General features: G+C 45.4%; 1 protein-coding gene across 4 annotated transcripts in view; it reads left to right on the forward strand.

Moving 5' to 3' along the window:
• The window catches only part of MYO5A (myosin VA), a 158,258-nt gene that overhangs the window by 52,042 nt on the left and 80,842 nt on the right, over positions 1-25,374 (forward strand). For all 4 annotated transcript variants that reach the window (XM_067471328.1, XM_067471329.1, XM_067471326.1 and 1 more), the window contains exons 4-5: positions 3,559-3,703; positions 17,523-17,679. In XM_067471328.1, the coding sequence (XP_067327429.1) occupies positions 3,559-3,703; positions 17,523-17,679 (302 nt within the window). The remainder of the gene's footprint in view (positions 1-3,558; positions 3,704-17,522; positions 17,680-25,374) is intronic.

The raw sequence follows: 25,374 nt of genomic DNA on the forward strand, positions 1-25,374 counted from the left end.
TAATAACAGAGTAAAATAATAAATAACCTTAACCTGAGTATAAGGCGAGAGGGACTTTTTCTGCCTTAAAAATAGCTGAAAAACCCGGCTTATACTCGAGTATATACAGTATACTCACACTTGGGTAGGACATGCAGGGAGAACAAATGCAAAAAGTTCACCTAGTATTATGCTTGTCTTAATAAAAGCTGTTGGGAGGTGACAAGAGCCTTACTGACGGCTGACCTGAGCAACCTTAATGGGATCAGTCTGTGATTAGTCTACATTTACTCCACTTAACCATCCCTCCTATATTGGCCTGGCTAAGGCAGGCTTTATCTCTGTTGGTTTCAATTGCTTTCACAGGCTCAACATAGGAATGAATGTCTTGATCCTGTCAGTAAATGTTGTAGATTCAGCTACATTTTAGACCCCCACAATAAATATACTTTGAAAATCCTCTGTCATGTTCTGCTGAACATTTTGAATTTGATATTTGCATAAATTTGGAAATTTCTCTCGACTCCGTCCTTTACAACCATTTCGGGAAATATTGAAGTTGTCTTACTCAATATACAGGGTTAGTCAAAATGAATAGGCCAGGTTAAGATAAAGATCAATGGGTTATTGGCCTATTCGTTTTGACTAACCCTGTATATATTCTATTTGCCCATGAAAAACCAGAAAGACTGGATCACTGGCATTTTCATCATTTGTGGTCTAGATAAGTATCTTAACAAAGCCATAGAAATGCATGATAGCCAGATCTTTTTCACTGACGCTGGTAGCCTGAAGCTTACCTTGTCTAGCCAGTTAAATGTTAATCTGTAATCTGCTATACCGTATATACTCGAGTATAAGCCAACTCGAATATAAACCGAGGCACCTAATTTTACTACCAAAAATGGGAAAACTTATTGACTCGAATATAAGTCGAGGGTGGGAAATGAAGCAGCTACTGGTAATGCAAAATAAATATAGATACCAATAAAATTAAATTAATTGTGGAAACAGTAGGTTAAATGTTTTTCAATGTTTACATAAAACTGTAATTTAAAATAAGACTGACCAACTTTGATTAAACCATTATTCTAACCTTTTTCAGTGTCAATGTGCTTACGTATCCCTCCAATAATAATAAAGTAAAATAATAAATGTAATAACAACAATAATAAAGTAAAAGAATAAATTTATTTATTTATTTATTTATTTATCGTGTCATCAGCAACCATTGTATTACAATTCCAACAGAGCAAAAAGAATAAATGTAATCATAATAATAAATAGAGTAAAATAAATGTAATAAAATAATAATAAATAATGCAAATGTAATAATACCAATAGTAGAGGAAAATAATAAATGTAATAACAATAATACTAGAGTAAAATAAATGTAATAAAATAATAATAGAGTAAAATAATGCAAATGTAATAATACCAATAATAGAGGAAATGTAATAAAAATAATAAATGTAATAAAAATAATAATCATAACAGAGTAAAATAATAAATAACTTTGACTCGAGTATAAGCCGAGGGCAGCTTTTTCAGGCTAAAAAGGGGGCTGAAAAACTAGGCTTATACTCAAGTATATACAGTAATTTAATAAAAGACTCCAACATCTTTATGTATTTAATAGAATTTACACCCCTGAGGTAGGAAGGCTATAATATTTAGTAAGCTCTGGTTTAGCTGCATTGAGTACAAACAATACATCATTTTGGGGACTACTGTACATAGTCCTTCAGTAAGACCCTCATATCTGTGGGAGATACATTCCCAGCCAGACTGTGGTGCTGGAGGAAAGTTCTGAGAGTGCCTTGGACAGCAAGAAGATCCAACCAGTCCATCCTCCAGGAAAGAAAGTCCAGCTGCTCATTGGAGGGAAGGACAGTAGAGGCCAAGATGAAGTCCTTTGGCCACATCATGAGAAGAAAGGAAAGCTTAGAGAAGACGATACTGGGGAAAATGGAAGGAAAAAGGAAGAGGGGCCAACCAAGGGCAAGATGGATGGATAGCATCCTTGAAGTGACTGGATTGACTCTGAAGGAGGAGCTGGGGGTCGTGACAGCTGACAGGGAGCTCTGGAGTGGGCTGGTCCATGAGGTCACCTAGAGAAGACAATGATGCTGGGGAAAATGGGAGGAAAACGGAAGAGGGGCTGACCAAGGGCAAGATGGATGGATGGCATCTTTGAAGTGACTGGCTTGACTCTGAAGGAGCTGGGGGTGACCACGGCCGACAGGGAGCTCTGGCGGGGGATGGTCCATGAGGTCACCTAGAGAAGACAATGATGCTGGGGAAAATGGGAGGAAAAAGGAAGAGGGGCTGACCAAGGGCAAGATGGATGGATGGCATCCTTGAAGTGACTGGCTTGACTGTGAAGGAGCTGGGGGTGGCCACGGCTGACAGGGAGCTCTGGCGGGAGATGGTCCATGAGGTCACCTAGAGAAGACAATGATGCTGGGGAAAATGGAAGGAAAAAGGAAGAGGGGCCGACCAAGGGCAAGATGGATGGATGGCATCCTTGAAGTGACTGGCTTGACTGTGAAGGAGCTGGGGGTGGCCATGGCTGACAGGGAGCTCTGGCGGGGGATGGTCCATGAGGTCACCTAGAGAAGACAATGATGCTGGGGAAAATGGAAGGAAAAAGGAAGAGGGGCCGACCAAGGGCAAGATGGATGGATGGCATCCTTGAAGTGACTGGATTGACTCTGAAGGAGGAGTTGGGGGTGGTGACGGCTGACAGGGAACTCTGTCCTGGGTTGGGCCAGGAGGTCACAAAGAGTTGGAAGCGACTGCAGAAATAAACAACAACAATAAAGCAACATAGTTTATGAAGAAACTGTTACAGATTATTCGTTCAAGATACAATCTGTCTGAAATGTTACTGAAGTTTTTAACCCTTGAATAGAAATGTGCCTTGCTGGGGAAAGTGGAAGGCAAAAGGAAGAGGGGCCGACCAAGGGCAAGATGGATGGATGGCATCCTTGAAGTGACTGGACTGACCTTGAGGGAGCTGAGGGTGGTGACGGCCGACAGGGAGCTCTGGCGTGGGCTGGTCCATGAGGTCACGAAGAGTCGGAGACGACTGAACGAATGAACAACAACAAGAAGTGTGCCTGTATCTTTAAATACATGTAAACAAAGCTTATGATCTTTAAAAGAAGTCTGCGTTCATCATTGTCGGCTGAAAGCATCAAACAGAAAGAAAATATCTATATGCCCAGCAACCATCCATTACTAAATAAACTCTGCTATCCCAAATAGGTTGTGATCCTAACAGTTCATGATCCATTATCCCCAATAAGAGCACCATGGAGATGCAGTTCAACAGTTCCTAGAGAGCCATATGGACCTCTATCTTTTCTACATGGAGAAGTTACTTCAGTTCTCCAGTTCTCCTTTCGTATTGCTGCTGAAATCCTCCACATGTCTCCTTATGCTCCTGATGAGCCTTGCTTTCTTTAAATCAATATTGTAATTTAGCAGAAAATAAACATTCCCTATCAAATACGTAAAAAAAAAATCTACCTGCATTGCTTTTTCCAATAATATCTTTTTTATTTTATTTTTCAGGCATAGTTTTGGTAGCTATAAATCCTTATGAACAGCTGCCCATCTATGGTGAAGACATCATCAATGCATACAGTGGCCAGAATATGGGGGATATGGACCCCCACATCTTTGCTGTGGCTGAGGAAGCATATAAACAGATGGCCAGGTTTGTGGGATTAGCAAATTCTTCATTCTTTTACAAGGACATGTATTTATGTGTGTTTAATAAGACAGTGTCCAGGGTAGCACAGTGGATTAACTTGCTAATCGAAAGGTCAGCGGTTCAAATCCATCGACAGGGTGAGCTCCTGCTGTTAGCCCCGGCTTCTGCCAACCTAGCAGTTCGAAAACATGCAAATGTGAGTAAATCAGTAGGTGCCGCTTCTGTGGGAAGGTAACGGTGCTCCATGCAGTCATGCTGGCCACATGGCCTTGGAGGTGTCTGCGGGCAATGCTGGCTCTTCGACTTAGAAATGGAGATGAACACCACCTCTAGAGTCGGACACGACTAGACTTAATGTCAAGGGGAAACCTTTACCTAATAAGACAGTAACAGTGGGGGAAATAAACACTAGTAATGACTGCTTGACCTCTGTAATAAGGTGGAAAGTGAAATGAACCCATGACTATGTAAAACAGGTACAGGTAACTACAGATGAGGAAAGGATCAATTTTCATCCCTGTACTTTTGCACTGTTTTATTGTATTCTTACATTTCATTTACTTTATTGCGATGTTTGTTTTTTGTTTCTGTTTTTATTTTGTTGAATGCACTACTGGGCTTGGCTTCGTGTAAGCCACCCCGAGTCCTCTTTGGGGAGATGGTGGTAGGGTATAAATGCAGTCTACTATTATATTATATTATATTATTTTATATTATATATTTCTTTTTAAAACATTGATATTCCGCCCTTCTCACCCTGACTCAGGGGACTCAGGGCGGAGCACAGCATATACACGGCAAACATTCAATGCCGGGACACAGATTCACATACAATACATAAACATTAAAAAACATTTATCTCAATATTAAAATACACCATTTAAAACCGTCCTAGTCATCTGCATCAAATCTAATTGGCCTGGTCATCTTTCCTATTGCCACTTTATTGCCCTATCCCGAAAGCTTGGTCCCACAGCCAAGATTTGACCACCCTTCTGAAGGACAGGAGGGAGGGGGCCGACCTGATCTTACCAGGAAGGGAGTTCCATAGCCGGGGAGCAGACCCGTAGCCAGGATTTTGTTTCGGGGGAGCTGAGTCTGGTTCGGGGGGGGGGGGGGGGGGCTGAGTTTGAGTGAAAGAGGGTCTGCCCTAGCAAACCTTTTGTATCCTTACGCCAATACCCCCATGCATATGGGATATATTGAGCATGGTGATCAGATCATGATATGAATAAACATAACAGTTTAAATAATGTACCAGTAAGGCCTTCTCGTGGACCACCATCAGAATTTTGGGGGGGGGGGGACTGAAGCCCCCAGAGCCCCCCCCCCTCTTCCCCACCAATTGCGCCTGTGACAATGGCGGGAAGGAAAGCAGGGCCTCCCCGGAGGATCTTAAATTTCCATGATGATTCATAGAGGGAGATGCGTTCGGACAGGTAATTTGGGCCGGGGATGTTTAGGGCTTTATAGGCCAAAGCCAGCACTTTGAATTGTGCCCGGTAGCAAACTGACAGCCAGTGGAGCTGGCATAATATGGGAGATGTGTGCTCGCATTATTATTATTACTTCACAAAAGTCCCAGATTACCTAAAACTGGGGCTGATTTTTCCCCTTTCCCTAAACCAGCTCGAAACTGCTGCAAATTACCACTTCCCCATTTTTTATTTTGACGCCTGATGGAAAAATTGCTGCATTTTGCTGTCATTTTGGAGAATCTGGGAAGAATCAGATCCAAAAAAATGGGCAGTGATGTCTGAGAGGTTGGGGAATATTTATCCCTGACCTAAGGGAATATGTACTGGAAATCGCTCAGTGATCTGCTACGGATTCATCACAAGAGTATCTGGCTGCCGTCCCAAAGGAAGCGAGATTACATATGGTCAGTGCTGGATCCTAAAGTTCATATGAGGTATTCTGCGGGAAGCTGCTCACTGAGCATTAGCAGGAGGCTGCGACAGTGACCTCGAGGGAGTAATCCCTGCAGAATAACTTTCATTCTGCTGGCTCATCTTTCCGTCCAGAGTGCAGCCTGCCATGATTTTGCAGATATTGATGATGATTTCCAGCTGCATGTTTGCTTAGCACCATCGGAAATGCTGGCTCACGAGCAGGAGTTCAGGCTGCACAATACAGCCTGAGAAGGGAAGGAGTGGGGTAACCTGCCAAATAAAAAGGCATACATACAATTCTGGAAAGTCTCTCTTAGTGTTCTTCAAATTGCCCTTTCGAGGCTTTATTTGAGCTTCTGGTACGTCAAGCAAAGATGGATTAGATTCGGCATTAAAAAGGGCATCGCTAGATTCTTGGCCGGCGTAATCCGTAGAAACCAGGAAGGTAAAATCTGGATTTGTGTCCAGTTGTGTCTCCAGTCTGCAGCGTTGCAGGAAGAACTGGTTTATATCAGGAGACGTGTCCTTAAATCCATTTACTAGTCATTTGCTCGTTGCCACAGACTGCTTATGTTTAAATTTTCTTGGTATTGATAACTAATGTTTTTCCTCCATGCGTCCATGAACCTTAAACATTGAGGAAGATTAACATATAATCTTAACATCCAGAGATATATAAACCCCACTTGTCTAGTTCCCAACAGACCTCACAACCTCTGAAGATGCCTGCCATAGATGTGGGCGAAATGTCAGGAAAGCATGCTTCTGGAACATGGTCATATAGCCCGGAAAACTCACAGCGACCCAAATTAACATATAGCTAATAAAAACTTCTGATAAATGCTCTCGAGTCATCCTTCTGAAGAATGCTAGCCCTGTTTCTACTATTCAGAGAAGTAGTCCCCACTGCCCCATTTTGCTCAGTGGGACTATTAAATGTGCTGTATACAGCCTATTACAAGACCATCTGGCAAGTACTTGGCACAGGGAGACTCTATATAAGCAGAATAAGCTGGGGTTGTCTATTCTGCAGTGAATGTTAGGGCTGAACAAGAGCTCATTGTGCAGTGTGGAATCTCCCGATCCAGACTCAGAGGTCGTTATGACTTTCAGGACTGTTTTGGATTTTGTTTATCTATATAAATAAAAATGTAATGTTCGTTTGTGGGATTAACATAACTCAAAAACCGCTGGACGAATTGACACCAAATTGGGACACAAGACATCCATCAGACCAACGAGTGACCATCACTCATTAAAACACTGAAAAACACAGCAGAAGGGACTTAAAAGCCAAAAAGCAAAAAGATGCTACAGCGCATGCACAAAAATGACTCCCCCAGGCAAACGAAACACACAATAGCATCTCCGACCCCCCTCGATGGACTGTCACCTTGTCGTGGTGAGGGGGCTTGCGTGTTCCGATGAACCTGTAGGCACAACAACTGGAGTCGTGCACTCCCAGGAGTGGCTGCGGGGGAGGTCCCAGACCAAGCACAGTCCGAAGACCCAAAGACCTCAACGGCGGAGCAGGCGGAGGATAACATGGCACATGTTACAACGGCTGCGAAGGCGGAAGAAGGCTGCAACAGACTGAGAAGCCACGGTCATTGTGTTAAACTACATCACCAGTGGAACCTCACTCTGTGAAGTCTGTGTGTTGATCAGTTGTGCACTGACCTCCACACATTAAAAAAATCCACGCACAGGCGTCTTCCACAGAAAATAAAAACCAACCAACCAAAGTCCCATGGCGATCAGCGAGTGGCGACGGGGGCAGGACTGTGAAATCTGGAAGCCCCTAGTCACAGACTGGCACATGGGCGGTGGGTACGGACTCAGTCGTTCTACCTCAAGGTCCGAGGCAGTTGAGTAGTTCGGCAGCTGTATCCACGACTGAGCAGCCCTATTGAGGACCCACTCTGCTCACCCCACATGGGGAGGGGGCTAGAAAAGGTGCCCCAAACATAGTCTGCCTCACTCATCCCTGACTGGACTGCCGCGTCCAGTGGGGTCACCACCCTGCGGCCAAAAAAGAAAAATGAACTTCGGTACGTGGAACGTACGGACTCTGATGGACAACAGTGGCAGTGAACGCCCCGAACGCAGAACTGCCATCATCGCAAGGGAGCTGGGACGCTTCAACATCGACATAGCAGCCCTTCAGGAGACCCGGAGAGCAGGAGAGGGACAGCTGAAGGAAGAAAAAGGAGGCTACACCTTCTTCTGGAAGGGACTGCCCAAAGAAGACCAAAGAATGCACGGAGTTGGCTTCGCTATAAGAAATGATCTGATGAAACATCTGTCCGAAGCACCCACTGGTATCAACGAACGTCTCTCCACCCTCCGAGTTGATCTTGCCAAAAACCAACGGGCAACCATCATAAGTGCCTATGCACCAACACTAGACGCTGATGAAGACATCAAGGAGAAATTCTACTGTCAGCTGGACACCGTCCTATCGGGGATACCTAAGGAGGACAAAATCATTCTCCTGGGGGACTTCAATGCAAGAGTCGGGCGAGACTTCGACCTGTGGCCAGGCACCATAGGAAAAGACGGGGTTGGAAACAGCAACTCAAATGGCATCCTGCTTCTCACCAAATGTGCGGAGCACAACCTTGTCATCACCAATACGCTCTTCCGCCAGAAAAACAAGTTCAAGACATCATGGAAGCACCCCCGGTCAAAGCATTGGCACCTCTTAGACTATGTAATCACACGCGCCAGAGACCGCCGTGACGTGCTCCTCACAAGAGCCATGATAGGTGCTGATGACTGCTGGACTGACCACAGGCTAATTCGATCCTCGATGGCTATCAAGATCGCCCCCAAGCGCAGACTCCAAGGAAGGAAGACAAGGCGCAAAATGAACACCCAAGCCCTTCAGGAGCCCTCCAGACGAGCCCACCTCCAAACAGCACTCAAGGACCATCTACCCACAGAACACCCCGAAAATGTTGAGGAACATTGGAACAAACTGAAGACCTCCATCATCCAAGCCTGCGAAGAAACTATTGGATACCAAGCCAAGAAACATCAAGACTGGTTTGATGAAAATGACATCGAGATCCAACAGCTAATTGACAAGAAAAGGAAAGCCTTCCAAGCATGGCAGAGAGACATCAACTGTGCTGCTAAGAAAAAGATCTATGCTAGTGCAAAAGCTGAGGTCCAAAGAAGGACAAGAGAACTCAAGAACATCTGGTGGACAAAGAAGGCCGAAGAAATCCAACACCTGGCAGATACCCATAATGCTCAGGGATTCTTCAAAGCCACAAAGGTCATCTATGGACCAAGAAACCATGGCATACAGCCTCTACGCTCATCAGATGGAACCAAACTCCTGAAGGACCAAAACTCAATTGCACTACGTTGGAAAGAACACTACCAAAGCCTCCTGAACCGCAGCTCCAATGTGGCCGACGAGGTCCTCTCACAAATCCCACAACAACAAACCAGGGATGAGCTTGCAGCACTGCCTAGTTTGGAAGAAGTCAGCAATGCCATCAGCCAACAGAAGAATAACAAAGCCAGTGGACCAGATGGGATCCCTGCTGAAATCTTTAAAGAGGGAGGACCTGAGCTAACACACCAACTCCACCAGCTCATAGAAAAAGTGTGGGTGACCGAGAAAATCCCAGCAGATTTCAAGGACGCCACCATCATCACCCTCTTCAAAAAAGGGGAAAGAACAGACTGCGGAAACTATCGAGGTATCTCCCTTCTAACCTCCGCTGGGAAAATCCTCGCAAGAATCCTTGCAAACCGCCTTCTGCCCCTCTCAGAAGACACCCTCCCAGAATCCCAGAACGGCTTCCGCCCCTCCAGAGGAACCGTGGACATGATCTTCACTGCACGACAGCTCCAAGAAAAATGCAGGGAACAAAACCAACCCCTGTACATGGCATTCATCGACCTTGCAAAGGCATTTGACACAGTGAATCGCAGCGCTCTCTGGACCATCCTCCACAAAATCGGGTGCCCTAACAAATTTGTGAACATCCTGCGGCTCCTCCACGATGACATGATGGCAACAGTTTTGGACAGCAGTGGCTCCCAAAGTGACCCATTTAAGGTGGAATCCGGTGTCAAACAGGGATGTGTTATCGCCCCAACTCTATTCTCCATCTTCATCGCTATGATACTTCACCTTGTTGATGGGAAGCTTCCCACCGGAGTGGAAATAATCTATCGGACAGATGGCAAGCTATTCAACCTCAGCAGACTGAAAGCCAAAACCAAGGTTACAACAACATCTGTTATAGAACTCCAGTATGCTGATGACAATGTCGTCTGTGCGCATTCAGAAGAAGACCTACAAGCCACTCTAAACACCTTCGCAGAAGCATACGAGAAGCTCGGCCTGTCACTGAACATTGAGAAAACCAAGGTGCTGTTCCAGCAGTCGCCAGCCAATCCCTCTCCAATGCCAGTAATACAGCTTAATGGTGTCACATTAGAAAATGTGGACCATTTCCGCTACCTTGGCAGCCACCTCTCCACCAAAGTCAACATCGACGCCGAAATACAACACCGCCTGAGCTCTGCAAGTGCAGCATTTTCCAGAATGAAGCAAAGAGTGTTTGAGGACCGGGACATCCGTAGGGAGACCAAGGTGCTTGTCTATAAAGCCATTGTCCTCCCAACCCTGCTATATGCCTGTGAGACGTGGACAGTCTACAGACATCATATGCAACTCCTGGAACGATTCCATCAGCGCTGCCTCCGGAAAATCCTGCAAATCTCCTGGGAAGACAAGCGGACAAACGTCAGTGTGCTGGAAGAAGCAAGGACCACCAGCATTGAAGCGATGGTCCTCCAACATCAACTCCGCTGGGCCGGCCACGTTGTCCGGATGCCTGACCACCGTCTCCCAAAGCAGTTGCTCTACTCCGAACTTAAGAACGGAAAACGGAACGTTGGTGGACAGGAAAAGAGATTTAAAGATGGGCTCAAAGCCAACCTTAAAAACTCTGGCATAGACACCGAGAACTGGGAAGCCCTGGCCCTTGAGCGCTCCAGCTGGAGGACAGCTGTGACCAGCAGTGCTGCAGAATTCGAGGAGGCACGAGTGGAGGGTGAAAGAGAGAAACGTGCCAGGAGGAAGGCGCGTCAAGCCAACCCCGACCGGGAACGCCTTCCACCTGGAACCCAATGCCCTCACTGCGGAAGAAGATACAGAGCAAGAATAGGGCTCCACAGCCACCTACGGACCCACAAGGAAATCCATAATGGAAGACCATCTTACTCGTCCAACGAGGGATCGCCTAAGTAAGTAAGCATCTCCGACACTCTCTGCTGGACTACAGCTCCCAGCATCACCTAGACCAGACGCTTTAGGAGAAGAGGAGGATCCAAATGCACTCCTTCCAAGCTCCAAGCTTTCTTCTCCTTGGATTTCTTTGAGAGCATCCCAACCCCTGCATATTTCCAATTTCCTATTCCTAGACTGCAACTCCAAGCAACCCTATAGATAGATAAGATAGATAGATTACATAGAGATAGGTAGGTAGATCGATCAGGAGGACTGCTGGGAGTTGTAGTCCCAGGAGAGGTAGAGAAGGGAGAAAGAGGAAGGGAAAGAAAAGGGGGGAAGGAAGGAAGGAGAGAATGAAAGAATAAAAGGGAAAGAAGAAGTGAAGGAAAGAAGGAGAGAAAGAAAGGAGAAGACAAAGAGGGAGGGAAGGTTGTCCCCAGCAACCCATGGTGGGTACAGCTAGTGGAGAAATAAATAAGCAATTGTTGCCCAAATGTTTGAAGAAGCTCTGAGATTTGGCCAGAAGAAGACCACAGCCAAAACACAGTTGGCTCCAAAAGGTGCCATGAGATTCATTCTCCCTTTTTTGCTTCATGAGACCAGTTTGGCTGATATAATGTTAGGGTTCACACACTCTGTCAACATGGTAAGTCAGTTAGCTAATCATTTTTTAAGAAGGAAAAATCACAGAGGTTGCAATCCACAGTGATAGGAGAAAGGAGAATATATTATAAAATCCTAGAATCCTAGAGTTGGAAGAGACCACATCCAGTCCAACCCCATTCTGCCAAGAAGCAGGAAAATTACATTCCAAGCAGCCTTGACAGATGGCCATCCAACCTCTGTTTAAAAGGCTCCAAAGAAGCAACTTGAGGGCAGAGAGTTCCACTGCTGAACAGCTCTCGCAGTCAGGAAGTTCTTCCTCATGTTCAAGTGGAATCTCCTTTCCTGTAGTTTGAAGCCATTGCTCCGCATCTTAGTATGTAGAGCAGCAAAAAAAACCTGTTCCCTCCTCCCTATGACTTCCCCTCACATATTTATACATGGCCCTCATAATCTCTCATCCTTCTCTTCTGAAGGCTGTACATGCCCTGCTCTTTCAGCCACTCATCATAGGGTTTGTCCTCCAGACCATTGATCATTTGAATCGCCCTCCTCTGGACACATTCCAGCTTAGAGTCAACATCTCCTTTCAATTGTGGTGCCCAGAATGGGACACAGTATTCAGGTAGTACTTCCCTGACCAATTCTACATTATTATTCTGGAAGCGCTTTATGTCTCCCCTTTGTGAGTAGGACTTCCACAGAAACTATTATCTAGAGTGGGAGAAGGGACGGGGGAACATTTTTTCAATGGCAGCAGAACAAAAATGAGTGACTACTTTTTAGATATTCGACTGTGTTCTTCCTTCAAAATATTTTCAGCTATTGTCATGTAAATAACCCCAAAACCTTAGCTCATCATCCTGAGTTCTACTGACAAACTGTAGAATACAAACTAGCAAAGTGTGCATTTCGTCTATCACATTTCTTCATCCTCCTCTATCCTACATTCGAATCTGTTATTGGCATCTGTTATTCTATCCATGCCATCCTGCTCTTCCGCTGGTGTAGCTATTTTTAATAGCCAACCAGCAGACTAAGCACTGTCTGATTCGCCATAATTTGCTTCATCTTCCTCTCCGTTTCAGCTAAAAACACTGTTCCTAAAAGGCCTTTCACTGTCTTGCTAAGTGCTTCCTTCATAAATTGTCTGCTGGATCTTTAACTGTTCCCAACCCTGCAATGCAGGAGGAAAAGAGTCCTGTAATTTGGATTTACCAGAGGTCCTCCTGGTCAGTCACAAGGCCGAACAAGGTATAGGGTTACTATTCTGGTACGGCTGTACCAGGAGCTCCAACTTCTTTTTCTTTCTTTGAGTGTTTGCATGTATTCCAAGGTTCCATGCATTTTGCAATAAGGTGGCTTCCCTTGGTTTGCAATTATAGTGCCAATGACCCATCAATCATCATTTAGTTCTGCCCCTTTTTCTGGGTTTAGGAGGGGAAAAGCGGATATCTAGTTCAGTTCACACAGAGAAGCCTTTCGTACAGGATGTGAATCAGTTCCACCTGTAGAAAGTTTCGTCTTTTACAGCTTTTGCTGGGGGGAATTCAGTCCCACAGCTCTACAGAGAAGTATAGCCTTTGCTTGGGGGATCCAGTCCCACAGCTTTACAGCCAGCCTTCGCTGGGAATTGAAGACCTTCTTTCCTCTTTGAAATCTACAAAAGGACTCTGTTTGGTAAGGACCACTCGTGGCAGCCATAATGCAGTTTGGACTGGGGGTAGGGGCCCACGCCAGCAGAGCCTAATACAGATTGCCCAGGTAGAGGTCAAGGATTTCCCTAATAGTGAGGAAAAAAACAGTTCATGAAGATAGTTGCCTGTCCCTTGTGGACAAGATTAAGAAAGCCACCAGTTGAGTCAAAGCCTTGAAGTATTTGTTTGGTTTATTGAAGACCTAAGCACTAATAAAAACTTTGTTAAACTTTCCAAGTTTCTAAAGACTTTGTTTAGGGAAATCTATAGGGCCTCTAATCCGAGGCACCCCCGGCGTCCCATTGGGCATACAGAACACGTCCTGTCTACAGACCTTTTCACAGGCCCAGCGCATGACAGCACAGTTACAGGCTGTGCTGGATGGGGTTACACTCCCCTTGAAGGCACAGGTTTGCAGCTTGGGGGTCTTCCTGGACTCATCACTGAGTTCAATAGCCAAAACAGAGATTTAAATGCAAAGGTAAAGTTTCCAAGATCCAAAGGCAAATAACGCAAAGTATAATCCTTTAGCATTGGTTAAACAAGAATCCATGGCAGCATGACAAGGTCCCCAAAAATCAAGATCAGAACCAAAGTCCCAAAGAGCTAGAAGCTTTCCCCAAAAGCCGAGGTAATTTCAGAGAAGTTAACAGGGTGCAAGCAACATAGCACTGACAAAGGATAGACTTCAATCGGATCGTTAAATATGTTTCCCTAGCATGAAAGCATTATGTTGACCTCGAACTTCCCATTTGTTGGCAAGCCGTGCACTGCGGTGTACCCTTAATTGCAAATGGTCCTCCCTAATCAAATCTCCACCATCTTCAAGGCCGGATAACTCATTATCCTGGGACTGGTCACCCTGGGAACCGAGAGGCACTGAACTCCCAGATGGGGCCGACTCTTCCACCTGCAGCTATGAAGTTTCACTATCTTTATCTAAAACAACATTCTTTTCTCTGGGAAACAGAAATGCCGTCTCTTCTTCAGAATCAACACTGTCTGCTTCAATAACAGGGACATGTTCAGAAATCTGTAACCCATCATCCTCCTCGTCCTGAGAAAACTCAGGCTCAGAAAGCTCAGGCTCAAAGTGAGCCAGAACAAGGGGAGCTTTCTCACAATTAAAACTTGTGCGCCAGCTACACCCGTACCTTGGAAAGTCAGACTTGGCCACGGTGGTCCATTCTCTCGTTACATCTAGGATAGACTACTGCAACGCACTCTACGTGGGGTTGCTCGGAAGCTTCAGATAGTCCAATGAGAGGTAGCCAGGTTAATAACTGGGGCGGCATACAGGGAGCACACAACTCCCATGTTACGCCAGCTCCACTGGCTGTCTGTTTGCTAGCGGGCACAATTCAAAGTGCTGACTTTGGCCTATCAAGCCCTAAACGGCTCTGGCCCAAATTCCCTGTCCGAACGCATCTCCCCCTATGAACCATTGCGGAGATTAAGAGCCTCCGGGGAGGCCCTGCTTTCCGTCTCGCCATTGTCACAGCCGCAATTGGTGGGGATGAGAGACAGGGCCTTCTCGGTGATTGCTCCCCGGCTATAGAACTCCCTTCCTGGTGAGATCAGGTTGGCCCCCTCTCTCCTGTCCTTCAGAAGGATGGCCAAAACTTGGCTGTGGGACCAAGCTTTTGGGACAGGGCAATAAAGTGGCAATAGGAAAGATGACCAGGCCAATTAGATTGGGCGTGGATGACTAGGAAGGAATGGTGCATTTTAATATTTTGATAAATGTTTTTAATGTTTATGTATGTATATAGGAATTTGTGTCCCGGCATTGAATGTTTGCCGTGTATATGCTGTGCTCCGCCCTGAGTTTCCTGAGTCGGGGTGAGAAGGACGAAATATCAATGTTTTAAATAAATAAATAAATAAGATAAAAAACGAGGGCCTGTAGACATTCAGGTTTATCCTTCCTTTAGGAGCCCCCAGGGGTGCAATGTGTTAAACCAGTGTTTCTCCACCTTCCTAATGCCTTGACCCCTTAATCCAGTTCCTCATGTTGTGCTGACCCCCAACTATCACATTATTTTAATTGCTACTTCATAACTGGGGGAAAGAAGGGAAGCAAAGGAAGGAGGAGAGGAAGAGAAAAGGATAGAGAAACAGTAAGAGAGAAGGAGAAAAGGAAGAGAAAGAGAAGGAAAGGGGGAGAAAGAAGGGAAGCAAAGGAAGGAGGGGAGGAAGAGAAAAAAGATAGAAAAAGAGGGGGAGAAAGAGAGAGAAACAGCAAGAGAGAAAGGCAAAAGGGGAGAAAGAAGGGAAGCTAAGGAAGGAGGGGAGGAAGAGAAAAGGATAGAGAAACAGTAAGAGAGAAGGAGAAAAGGAAGAGAAAGAGAAGGAAAGGGGGAGAAAGAAGGGAAGCAAAGGAAGGAGGGGAGGAAGAGAAAAAAGATAGAAAAAGAGAGGGAGAAAGAGAGAGAAACAGCAAGAGAGAAAGACAAAAGGGGGAGAAAGAAGGGAAGCAAAGGAAGGAGGGGAGGAAGAGAAAAGGATAGAGAAACAGTAAGAGAGAAGGAGAAAAGGAAGAGAAAGAGAAGGAAAGGGGGAGAAAGAAGGGAAGCAAAGGAAGGAGGGGAGGAAGAGAAAAAAGATAGAAAAAGAGGGGGAGAAAGAGAGAAACAGCAAGAGAGAAAGACAAAAGGGGAGAAAGAAGGGAAGCTAAGGAAGGAGGGGAGGAAGAGAAAAGGATAGAGAAACAGTAAGAGAGAAGGAGAAAAGGAAGAGAAAGAGAAGGAAAGGGGGAGAAAGAAGGGAAGCAAAGGAAGGAGGGGAGGAAGAGAAAAAAGATAGAAAAAGAGGGGGAGAAAGAGAGAGAAACAGCAAGAGAGAAAGACAAAAGGGGAGAAAGAAGGGAAGCTAAGGAAGGAGGGGAGGAAGAGAAAAGGATAGAGAAACAGTAAGAGAGAAGGAGAAAAGGAAGAGAAAGAGAAGGAAAGGGGGAGAAAGAAGGGAAGCAAAGGAAGGAGGGGAGGAAGAGAAAAAAGATAGAAAAAGAGAGGGAGAAAGAGAGAGAAACAGCAAGAGAGAAAGACAAAAGGGGAGAAAGAAGGGAAGCAAAGGAAGGAGGGGAGGAAGAGAAAAGGATAGAGAAACAGTAAGAGAGAAGGAGAAAAGGAAGAGAAAGAGAAGGAAAGGGGGAGAAAGAAGGGAAGCAAAGGAAGGAGGGGAGGAAGAGAAAAAAGATAGAAAAAGAGGGGGAGAAAGAGAGAGAAACAGCAAGAGAGAAAGACAAAAGGGGAGAAAGAAGGGAAGCTAAGGAAGGAGGGGAGGAAGAGAAAAGGATAGAGAAACAGTAAGAGAGAAGGAGAAAATGAAGAGAAAGAGAAGGAAAGGGGGAGAAAGAAGGGAAGCAAAGGAAGGAGGGGAGGAAGAGAAAAAAGATAGAAAAAGAGGGGGAGAAAGAGAGAGAAACAGCAAGAGAGAAAGACAAAAGGGGAGAAAGAAGGGAAGCTAAGGAAGGAGGGGAGGAAGAGAAAAGGATAGAGAAACAGTAAGAGAGAAGGAGAAAAGGAAGAGAAAGAGAAGGAAAGGGGGAGAAAGAAGGGAAGCAAAGGAAGGAGGGGAGGAAGAGAAAAAAGATAGAAAAAGAGAGGGAGAAAGAGAGAGAAACAGCAAGAGAGAAAGACAAAAGGGGGAGAAAGAAGGGAAGCAAAGGAAGGAGGGGAGGAAGAGAAAAGGATAGAGAAACAGTAAGAGAGAAGGAGAAAAGGAAGAGAAAGAGAAGGAAAGGGGGAGAAAGAAGGGAAGCAAAGGAAGGAGGGGAGGAAGAGAAAAAAGATAGAAAAAGAGGGGGAGAAAGAGAGAGAAACAGCAAGAGAGAAAGACAAAAGGGGAGAAAGAAGGGAAGCTAAGGAAGGAGGGGAGGAAGAGAAAAGGATAGAGAAACAGTAAGAGAGAAGGAGAAAAGGAAGAGAAAGAGAAGGAAAGGGGGAGAAAGAAGGGAAGCAAAGGAAGGAGGGGAGGAAGAGAAAAAAGATAGAAAAAGAGGGGGAGAAAGAGAGAGAAACAGCAAGAGAGAAAGACAAAAGGGGAGAAAGAAGGGAAGCTAAGGAAGGAGGGGAGGAAGAGAAAAGGATAGAGAAACAGTAAGAGAGAAGGAGAAAAGGGAGAGAAAGAGAAGGAAAGGGGGAAAAGCAAAGAGAGGGAAAGGGGAGGAAGAGAGAAAGAAAGAATCTTTGGAATCGCCAAGTGTTCTCGGTTTATAATTCCCAGAATCTTTGACCAGTGTTTGTATGCATGTCCGATGTGTTGTCGAAGGCATGTGTTGTTTGTATGTTCTCCCAAACTTAGGTAGTGTGTTAAAGATGAGTGGAATCCACACAAATACAAGTGAAACCATTTTTTTTCCATTTCAGAGATGAGCGGAACCAGTCGATCATTGTAAGCGGGGAATCAGGCGCTGGGAAAACAGTCTCTGCTAAATACGCCATGAGATATTTTGCCACTGTAAGCGGGTCTGCCAGTGAAGCTAACGTCGAAGAGAAAGTATTGGCTTCCAATCCCATCATGGAGGTAAGACCCATTTGGGATTTTCACCCTTCTTTGTTGCTAGATCTGGATACTTTGTTTGTGTGCCAGGAGCGACTTGGGAAACTGCAAGTTCCTTTCGATGTGAGAGAATTGGCCGTCTGCAAGGACGTTGCCCAGGGGACGCCTGGATGTTTTACCATCCTATGGGAGGCTTCTCTCAGGTCACTGCATGGGAAGCTGGAGCTGACAGATGGGAGCTCACACCACTCCCTGGATTCAAACCACTGCTTTTTCATTCAGCAGTCCTGCCATCATAAGGGTTTAACCCATTGTGCCACTGGGGGCTCCATTATTTATATCTCAAGACTGATCCTTAGAGAAGGACATGTCGTTTGGACACACATTGTTTATATGCTTTGATGTTTTATTTTTTATTGTTTATGTTGTTTATTTTACTGCAATTTGTATTTTGTTTTGTAATTTGTTGTTCGGGCTTGGCCCCATGTAAGCCGCTCCGAGTCCCCATTGGAGGAAATGGTGGCGGGGTATAAAAGATTATTATTATTATTATTATTATTATTATTATTATTATTATTATGTCGCTCTAATAGAGAGAAGGCTTCAGTCACCTGGAATTCCCCCCAGAAAGTTGGCTGAAAAGGCACTTGCCCTCTGAATAAATAGGAAGCAGATAGTAGAGGAAGTTAAGAACAGTGTTTTTCTTAAATATTATTTTTAAAAATGTAATTTCCCCTTTATGCATCTTAATTGGTTTTTTAAAAATTCTAACCACTTTAACGTTCAGTGGTTCTACTCCAACTGGAAAGAGCAGTTAGGATTTAGCCACAACATCCACTGATCAGCTACTAATGACTTAAATCACTTTGCTTTACTTCCTTTACCTTTCTTTTAACTTTTTTCTTATTTCAAGAATTTTTTGAAACACAAACAAAAGAGGAGATGGCCTTATTCAAGATAGTGCAACTTTGGTACAGGTGATTTTGGTGGTATTCAGAGAGAAGGTAATTCTGCCTGGTTTGCTGTGTTGTGTGGAGTTTCAAAGCAATATTAGCAAATGCTTCTCAGTGCCAAGTGAACTATCCAATAGATAAATATATTTCTGCCTTGAGTGTAAAGTTGCCTAGGGGTGATTGCTGATCTATCGTGCTATTGTGATTGAGAATTAAGAGGTCACTGAGATCTATTGTGATGGTGCATTTTATGTAGTTTGCAAACTGCCATTAATATATCCTGTTATCTCATTGCAACAATGTGAAATGTATTCTTAGTGATAAGATGTTTTGTTTTGCAACTGTTTTTTGCTAAGTAACTTTGACATCTGAGGGGGATTGTTGATGTGTTTTGAAATTGTGTAATGTAGTTTTCAAAGTTAGTGTTTGTATGTTTAGAATGTAATACTATTGAGGGGGTGTTTTTGGCTAATGCACAGTTACAATACTGCCAAAGGTGTCTCCCCAAAGGAGATTCATCAGAGAATGCAAGCTGTTTATGGTGATTTTGTTGATGCGAGTACTGTGTGTAGTTGGGCGAGTAAGTTTAAATCTGGAGGGGGTTGATTTGAGAAGAGGCTGGCATACGTACGTATGGTACAGAAAAACAAAAGTAGAAAAAATTTCAGAAATCATTTTATCAGAGAGACCATTATAAAAATATGGGACAAATACAAAGATAGATTTTATAGCAAAACACCCCTATGGGTTTCCCCGCTAGAATCCTGCCAAAGAAGAGAACCAGGTTGGATAATTTGGCCCCAATTTAAAGAAACAATTAAAAAAAAGTAGGCAAAGAAATAATCCTAAAAACACAACAGGAAATAAAAAATTCATATCCAAACACAACCTGGTTTCAATATAGACAGATTCAAGAACATTTTACTAAAGATAAAAAAATGAGAATTCATGACAGAAGAAAATAGTTGGGATAGAATAATGAGGACAGAGGGGAAAAAAACAATATCCATAATATACAAAAATTTATTAGAATGGAACACAGAAGAAGAAGGAGTCAAAGAGTGTATGATAAAATGGGCAAAAAATATAGGAAGATCTATAGGATTAGAAGAATGGGAGATTATATGGAACAAGAAATTAAAGTACACGCGTGCCTACGACCTAAAAGAAAATTGGACAAAAATGTTCCATAGATGGCATATGACACCACATAAACTAGGGAGGTATTATAAGAACATAAACTCAAAGTGTTGGAAATGTGGAGAAGTAGAAGGGACCTTCTACCATATGTGGTGGCAGTGCAAAAAAGCAAAAGATTATTGGGGGAAAAACACAGGAAAGATTACAAAAAATACTGAAGATTAATATCCCACTTGAACCTGAAATATTTCTATTGGGAATTACAGATAAAAAAACCAAGAGCAATATATTTATTATTTATTTATTTATTTATTTATTATTTGCACTTGTTAACCGCCACTCTCAGCCCAAGGGCGACTCGTGGCGGTGTACAGAACATAGAAAAGACAACAATTTACAATAGATCAAGACCATAACACAACATTTAAAAATCCGCTTCGTCTAGTTTGGGTCATAATCAATCTCATAGTCATAGTCCATTCCGGTGGTCATTCCAAAAAACATAGCACTTAGTTGAAGGCCTTTTCGAAGAGCCAGGTTTTCAGGCCCTTGCGGAAGGCCATGAGGGAAGGCGCCTGTCTGATTTCAGCAGGGAGGGAGTTCCATAGCCGGGGGGCCACCACCGAGAAGGCCCGCTCTCTCGTCCCCGCCAGACCTGCCTGTGAGGCAGGTGGGACCGAGAGAAGGGCCTCCCCAGATGATCTCAAGGTCCTCGTGGGCTCGTAGGCCGAGATGCGGTTCGCAAGGTATTTTGGGCCGGAACCGTTTAGGGCTTTGTAGGATAACACCAGCACCTTAAATTGGGCCCGGTAGCAAATCGGCAGCCAGTGGAGCTGGGACAGCAAGGGCGTTGTGTGCTCCCTGCGTCCCGCTCCGGTTAACAACATGGCTGCCGCGCGCTGGACTAGCTGGAGCTTCCGGGCCGTCTTCAAGGGCAGCCCCACGTAGAGAGCGTTGCAGTAGTCGAGGCGGGATGTGACCAAAGCATGTACCACCGTGGCCAAGTCAGACTTCCCAAGATACGGGCGCAGCTGGCGCACGAGCCGAAGCTGTGCAAATGCTCCCCTGGTCACCGCTGAAACCTGGGGATCCAGGCTCAACGATGAGTCCAGGGTCACACCCAAGCTGCGAACCTGCGCCTTCAAGGGGAGTGCGACCCCGTCCAGCACAGGCTGTAACCCTATACCCTGCTCGGCCTTGCGACTGACCAGGAGTACCTCTGTCTTGTCTGGATTTAATTTCAGTTTGTTCGCCCTCATCCAGACCGTTACAGCGGCCAGGCACCGGTTCAGGACTTCGACAGCCTCCTTAGTAGCAGGTGGAAAGGAGTGACAGAGTTGGACGTCATCTGCGTACAGGTGACACCGCACCCCGAAACTCCGGATGATCTCACCCAGCGGCTTCATGTAGATGTTAAACAGCATGGGGGACAGTATGGAGCCCTGAGGAACACCACAGGTCAAAGGCTGTGGTGTTGAACAGGAGTCCCCCAATAACACCTTCTGGGTACGACCCTCCAGAAATGACTGGAGCCACCGCAAAGCGGTGCCCCCAAGACCCATCTCTGCAAGGCGTCCCAGAAGAATACCGTGGTCGACGGTATCGAAGGCCGCTGAGAGGTCCAGGAGCACCAACAGGGACACACTCCCCCTGTCTAGCTCCCAGCGGAGATCATCCACTAAGGCGACCAAGACCGTCTCAGTACCATGTCCCGGTCTGAAACCAGACTGTGCCGGATCCAGATAATCCGTGTCTCTCAAGAATACCTGGAGTTGTGAGGCCACCACGCTTTCCATGACTTTGCCCAAGAAGGGGAGATTGGAAACAGGCCGAAAGTTGTCAAATTTAGTGGGGTCCAATGATGGTTTCTTCAACAGCGGCTTTATAATAGCCTGTTTTAGGCTCGCTGGAATCTTGCCTTCCCGGAGGGAGGCATTAACCACCATCGTTACCCACTCAGCCAATCCCCCTCTGGCCTCTTTCAGAAGCCAGGATGGGCAGGGGTCTAGGATGGACGTGGTAGGCCTCATTCCTCCAAGTATCTTGTCCACATCCTCGGGTTTCACAAGCTGAAAAGAATCCATCAAAATAGGACAAGCAGGTGCTTGTGTCACATCCACAGAGACTGCATTTAATGTGGCGTCCAGCCCAGAACGGATCAAAGCGACTTTGTCTGCAAAGAACCGAGCAAATGCTTCACAGCGCGTGGCCGAGTTGTCAGGGCTCCCACCTGAGGTAGGGGGAGTTAAAAGACCTCTGACAATCCGAAACAACTCCGCCGGACGGTTTTTTGCAGACGCAATAGTGGCCGCAAAGAAAGTTTTCTTTGCGGCTTTTATTGCCGCGGCATATGCCCTTAGAAAGGACACAAACCGTGTTCGATTTGGCTCGCTTGGGTCCGAGCGCCACACGCTCCCTAGTTCCCTCTTCCTTCGCTTCATCGCTGCCAGCTCCTCAGTGAACCAAGGAGCTGGTTTAGCTCGGTTACTTGAGAGGGGACGTTCCGGAGCGATCCTGTCAATTGCCCTGGTCATCTCCCCATTCCAGAGAGCGACCAAGGCCTCGACATGGTCACCTACCGAGGTAGCGGGGAAATCCCCAAGAGCCGTCAGGAATCCATTCGGATCCATAAGCCTCCTGGGGCGGACCATCTTAATGGGTCCTCCACCTTTGCGGAGGTTAGGGGGCGCAGTGAGCCTAAATCTGATCAGGGAGTGGTCGGTCCATGGCAACGGAGAGATGGACAACTCCTCCACACCGCCACCTTGCTCCCATCCCTGACAGAAAACCAAGTCCAATGTGTGTCCAGCACAGTGGGTGGGGCCAGTTATTTGTTGGGACAGCCCCATGGTTGCCATGGCAGACATGAAGTCCTGAGCCGCTCCTGTGAGGGTTGCCTCGGCATGGATGTTGAAGTCCCCCAGCACAAGAAGCCGTTGGGACTCCACCACCAGGCTCGAGACCACCCCCGCTAGCTCAGGCAGGGAGACTGTAGTGCAGCGAGGTGGACGGTACACTACAAGAATCCCTATTCTGTCCCGGTCACCCACCCTCAGGTGGACGCATTCGAAATTTGTGGTCTGCGGGATGGGGCTCCTGGTCAGATGGATGGAATCCCTATAGACCACTGCGACCCCGCCTCCCCGTCCTCCGGCTCTTGGTTGGTGTTGCACGGAGAAGCCTGGAGGACAAAGCTGGGAGAGGTTTACGCCCCCCGCTTCATCCAGCCAGGTCTCCGTGATGCACGCCAGATCTGCCCACTCCTCCAGGATTAAATCCTGAATCCAGGTCGTTTTTCCGTTGACAGATCTGGCGTTCAACAACACCACCTTCAAACCAGAGGGCCCGCTCACCTGGTTACACCAATTTACCTTAGGAGACCGGTTGGGAGTTGTTAATATGGATAAGCGGTCCGAATTAGGCCGAATTCGAGGTCTCCTTTTCCCGCATCTCCTCCTTCCCACCACGACCTCTATGGGGGCCCCTCGGCCAATGGAACACCTCCCCCCCTCCATGCCGCAGTCTAAAGACAAGATCTTACTTTCTGCTTTGTTCGTTGTTTGATTTTTCGATCCTTGCCAATATCCTTTCTCCTCCTCTTCCCCCCTCCCCACCTCATTTTTATTTACAGGCTCCAGCCCACCTCCTCCCCTGTCCCTTACACTATACAGTAGTAACAGGGATAGTACACAAAGGGGGATGGGGGACCACATGGGTAGCAGCAATACAAGGTGGTGTAAGATCTTCTGGCCACACCAATAGGACAGTTCAAAAGTGCACAAGTCTTAGGTGCAACACCGTCAGTAATGACAATTCAGTCAGCAACTACGTGCCGTTAGGCGCATTTGTTAAAGTGCTAGGTCTAAAGTGCAATGAGTACCATACATTGGTTCGACGGTAGCTAAAGTAGCTAAAGTGCGGCACAGAGGGATAGGAAGGGGCGAAAGTGCTAGTGCAGTTGGCGGCAGAGGCAGGCGCCTTAAAGTGCTCTCTTACGTAAGGTGCTATAGTTCGTATTTATGTTGTATTATCAACAGATAATAGCCCAGGAATGTACAAGCTGATGGTATATAATCACCCTCTTATAGGGCTGAGATGATGACAAGTTAGCTAAATACTGTTGTGACCCAGATGGGGTCTCTAGACGGTTGGAATGAAGCGGATGGGGGCTTCCGGAGATGGCAACTCGGCAATGGGACAGCACGGTTGGTCAGTTACCATATTACACACTCTGTACTAACACAGAGAGGGCTGGCATAAAGGTCTACACAGAGGTCTATACAAAGGCCAGCACAATGGTCTACACAGAGGTCTACACAAAGGTCTGCACAGAGGTCTACACAGAGAAGGCCAACAATATAAGGTCTACACAAGAGAAGGCCAGCACTCGGTCAACACAAGTTCGGACAGCACATAAAGTTAGTCAGGAAGTACAACATATAGACAAACTTCTCTTCCTCTCCACAACTGCTGCTAGAATTTGCTATGTGAGATTATGGCGAAAAAAGGAAACACCCACAAATGATGATTGGAACAAAAAAATTATGGATATAAAAAACATGGACAGGCTAAGTTACTTATTTCAAAAATAGAAAGGGAAAATAGAAAAAGAGACAGATTGGACATCAATAAATGAGTATTGTAAATAAGATATTAAAAGTAGAAACATGAAGAATTATAGAACTGCATAGCAAACACTTAAAATATGTATATATACATAAATAAACAAAAGAAGAAGAGAAATGGGGGGGAGGGGGAAGGAAGAAGGAATAAAGGACTGAAAACCTACTGAAGAAGGAAAAGGAAGAAACCCTTCTTGAAGTATCCTGGAAGTTGGACCGAAGGAAACAGCATCTTTTGTTTTGTTTTACTCTTTCTCTTTCTCTCCCTCTCTCTTTTTTCCTCTTTCTTTCTTTCTATCTCGTTCCTCCGACTTTCTATTCTATCTAGTTTTAAATTCTTTTGTAAGATTTTTTTCTCTTTTTAAATTTATCTGTCTTTTAAATAATATGTGTTATGAAAATATCTAATAAAGATTATTTTTTAAAAAAGATGTTGAGGTGGGAACATCTGACTTGTGTGACACACAAAGAGTTGGATGTCCTGTGACAGCAACCACCGAGTTTCACAAGCAAAAGGTTGACAGATTGATTCAGGACGATCATCATATCACTCAGAGAGAAATTTCAAGCACAATCGGCATTTCACAAGAACATGTGGTTCACATTATTGCTTTGCTTAGCTGTCGGAAGATCTGTGCATGATGGGTACCCAGGATGCTGATGCCTGAAATGAAAGCGCACAGACTTGAAACTTCAGAGACTGGATCTCATCACCATACAACATCCTCCATACAGTCCAGATTTAGCACCGCCTGACTTCCATCTATTCCTAATAATGAAAGAAGATCTGCGGGGACATCATTCTGCTTCTGATGAAGACGTTGAGAGAACTGTGAGATGCTGGTTGCGGAAACAGAGTGTGGACTTCTTCCGTGACGGCTTCAGAAAAATTGTTCATTGTTGACAGAAATATATCCAATTGTCTGGTGATTATTGTTGAAGCTGTTTGCAATTTATATTGTAGATTTCAATGTATGTATGTATGTATGTATTTTTAAAATGCA

This window comes from Anolis sagrei, chromosome 9 (genome assembly GCF_037176765.1).
Source record: "Anolis sagrei isolate rAnoSag1 chromosome 9, rAnoSag1.mat, whole genome shotgun sequence".
NCBI classification, from domain to species: domain Eukaryota; kingdom Metazoa; phylum Chordata; class Lepidosauria; order Squamata; family Dactyloidae; genus Anolis; species Anolis sagrei.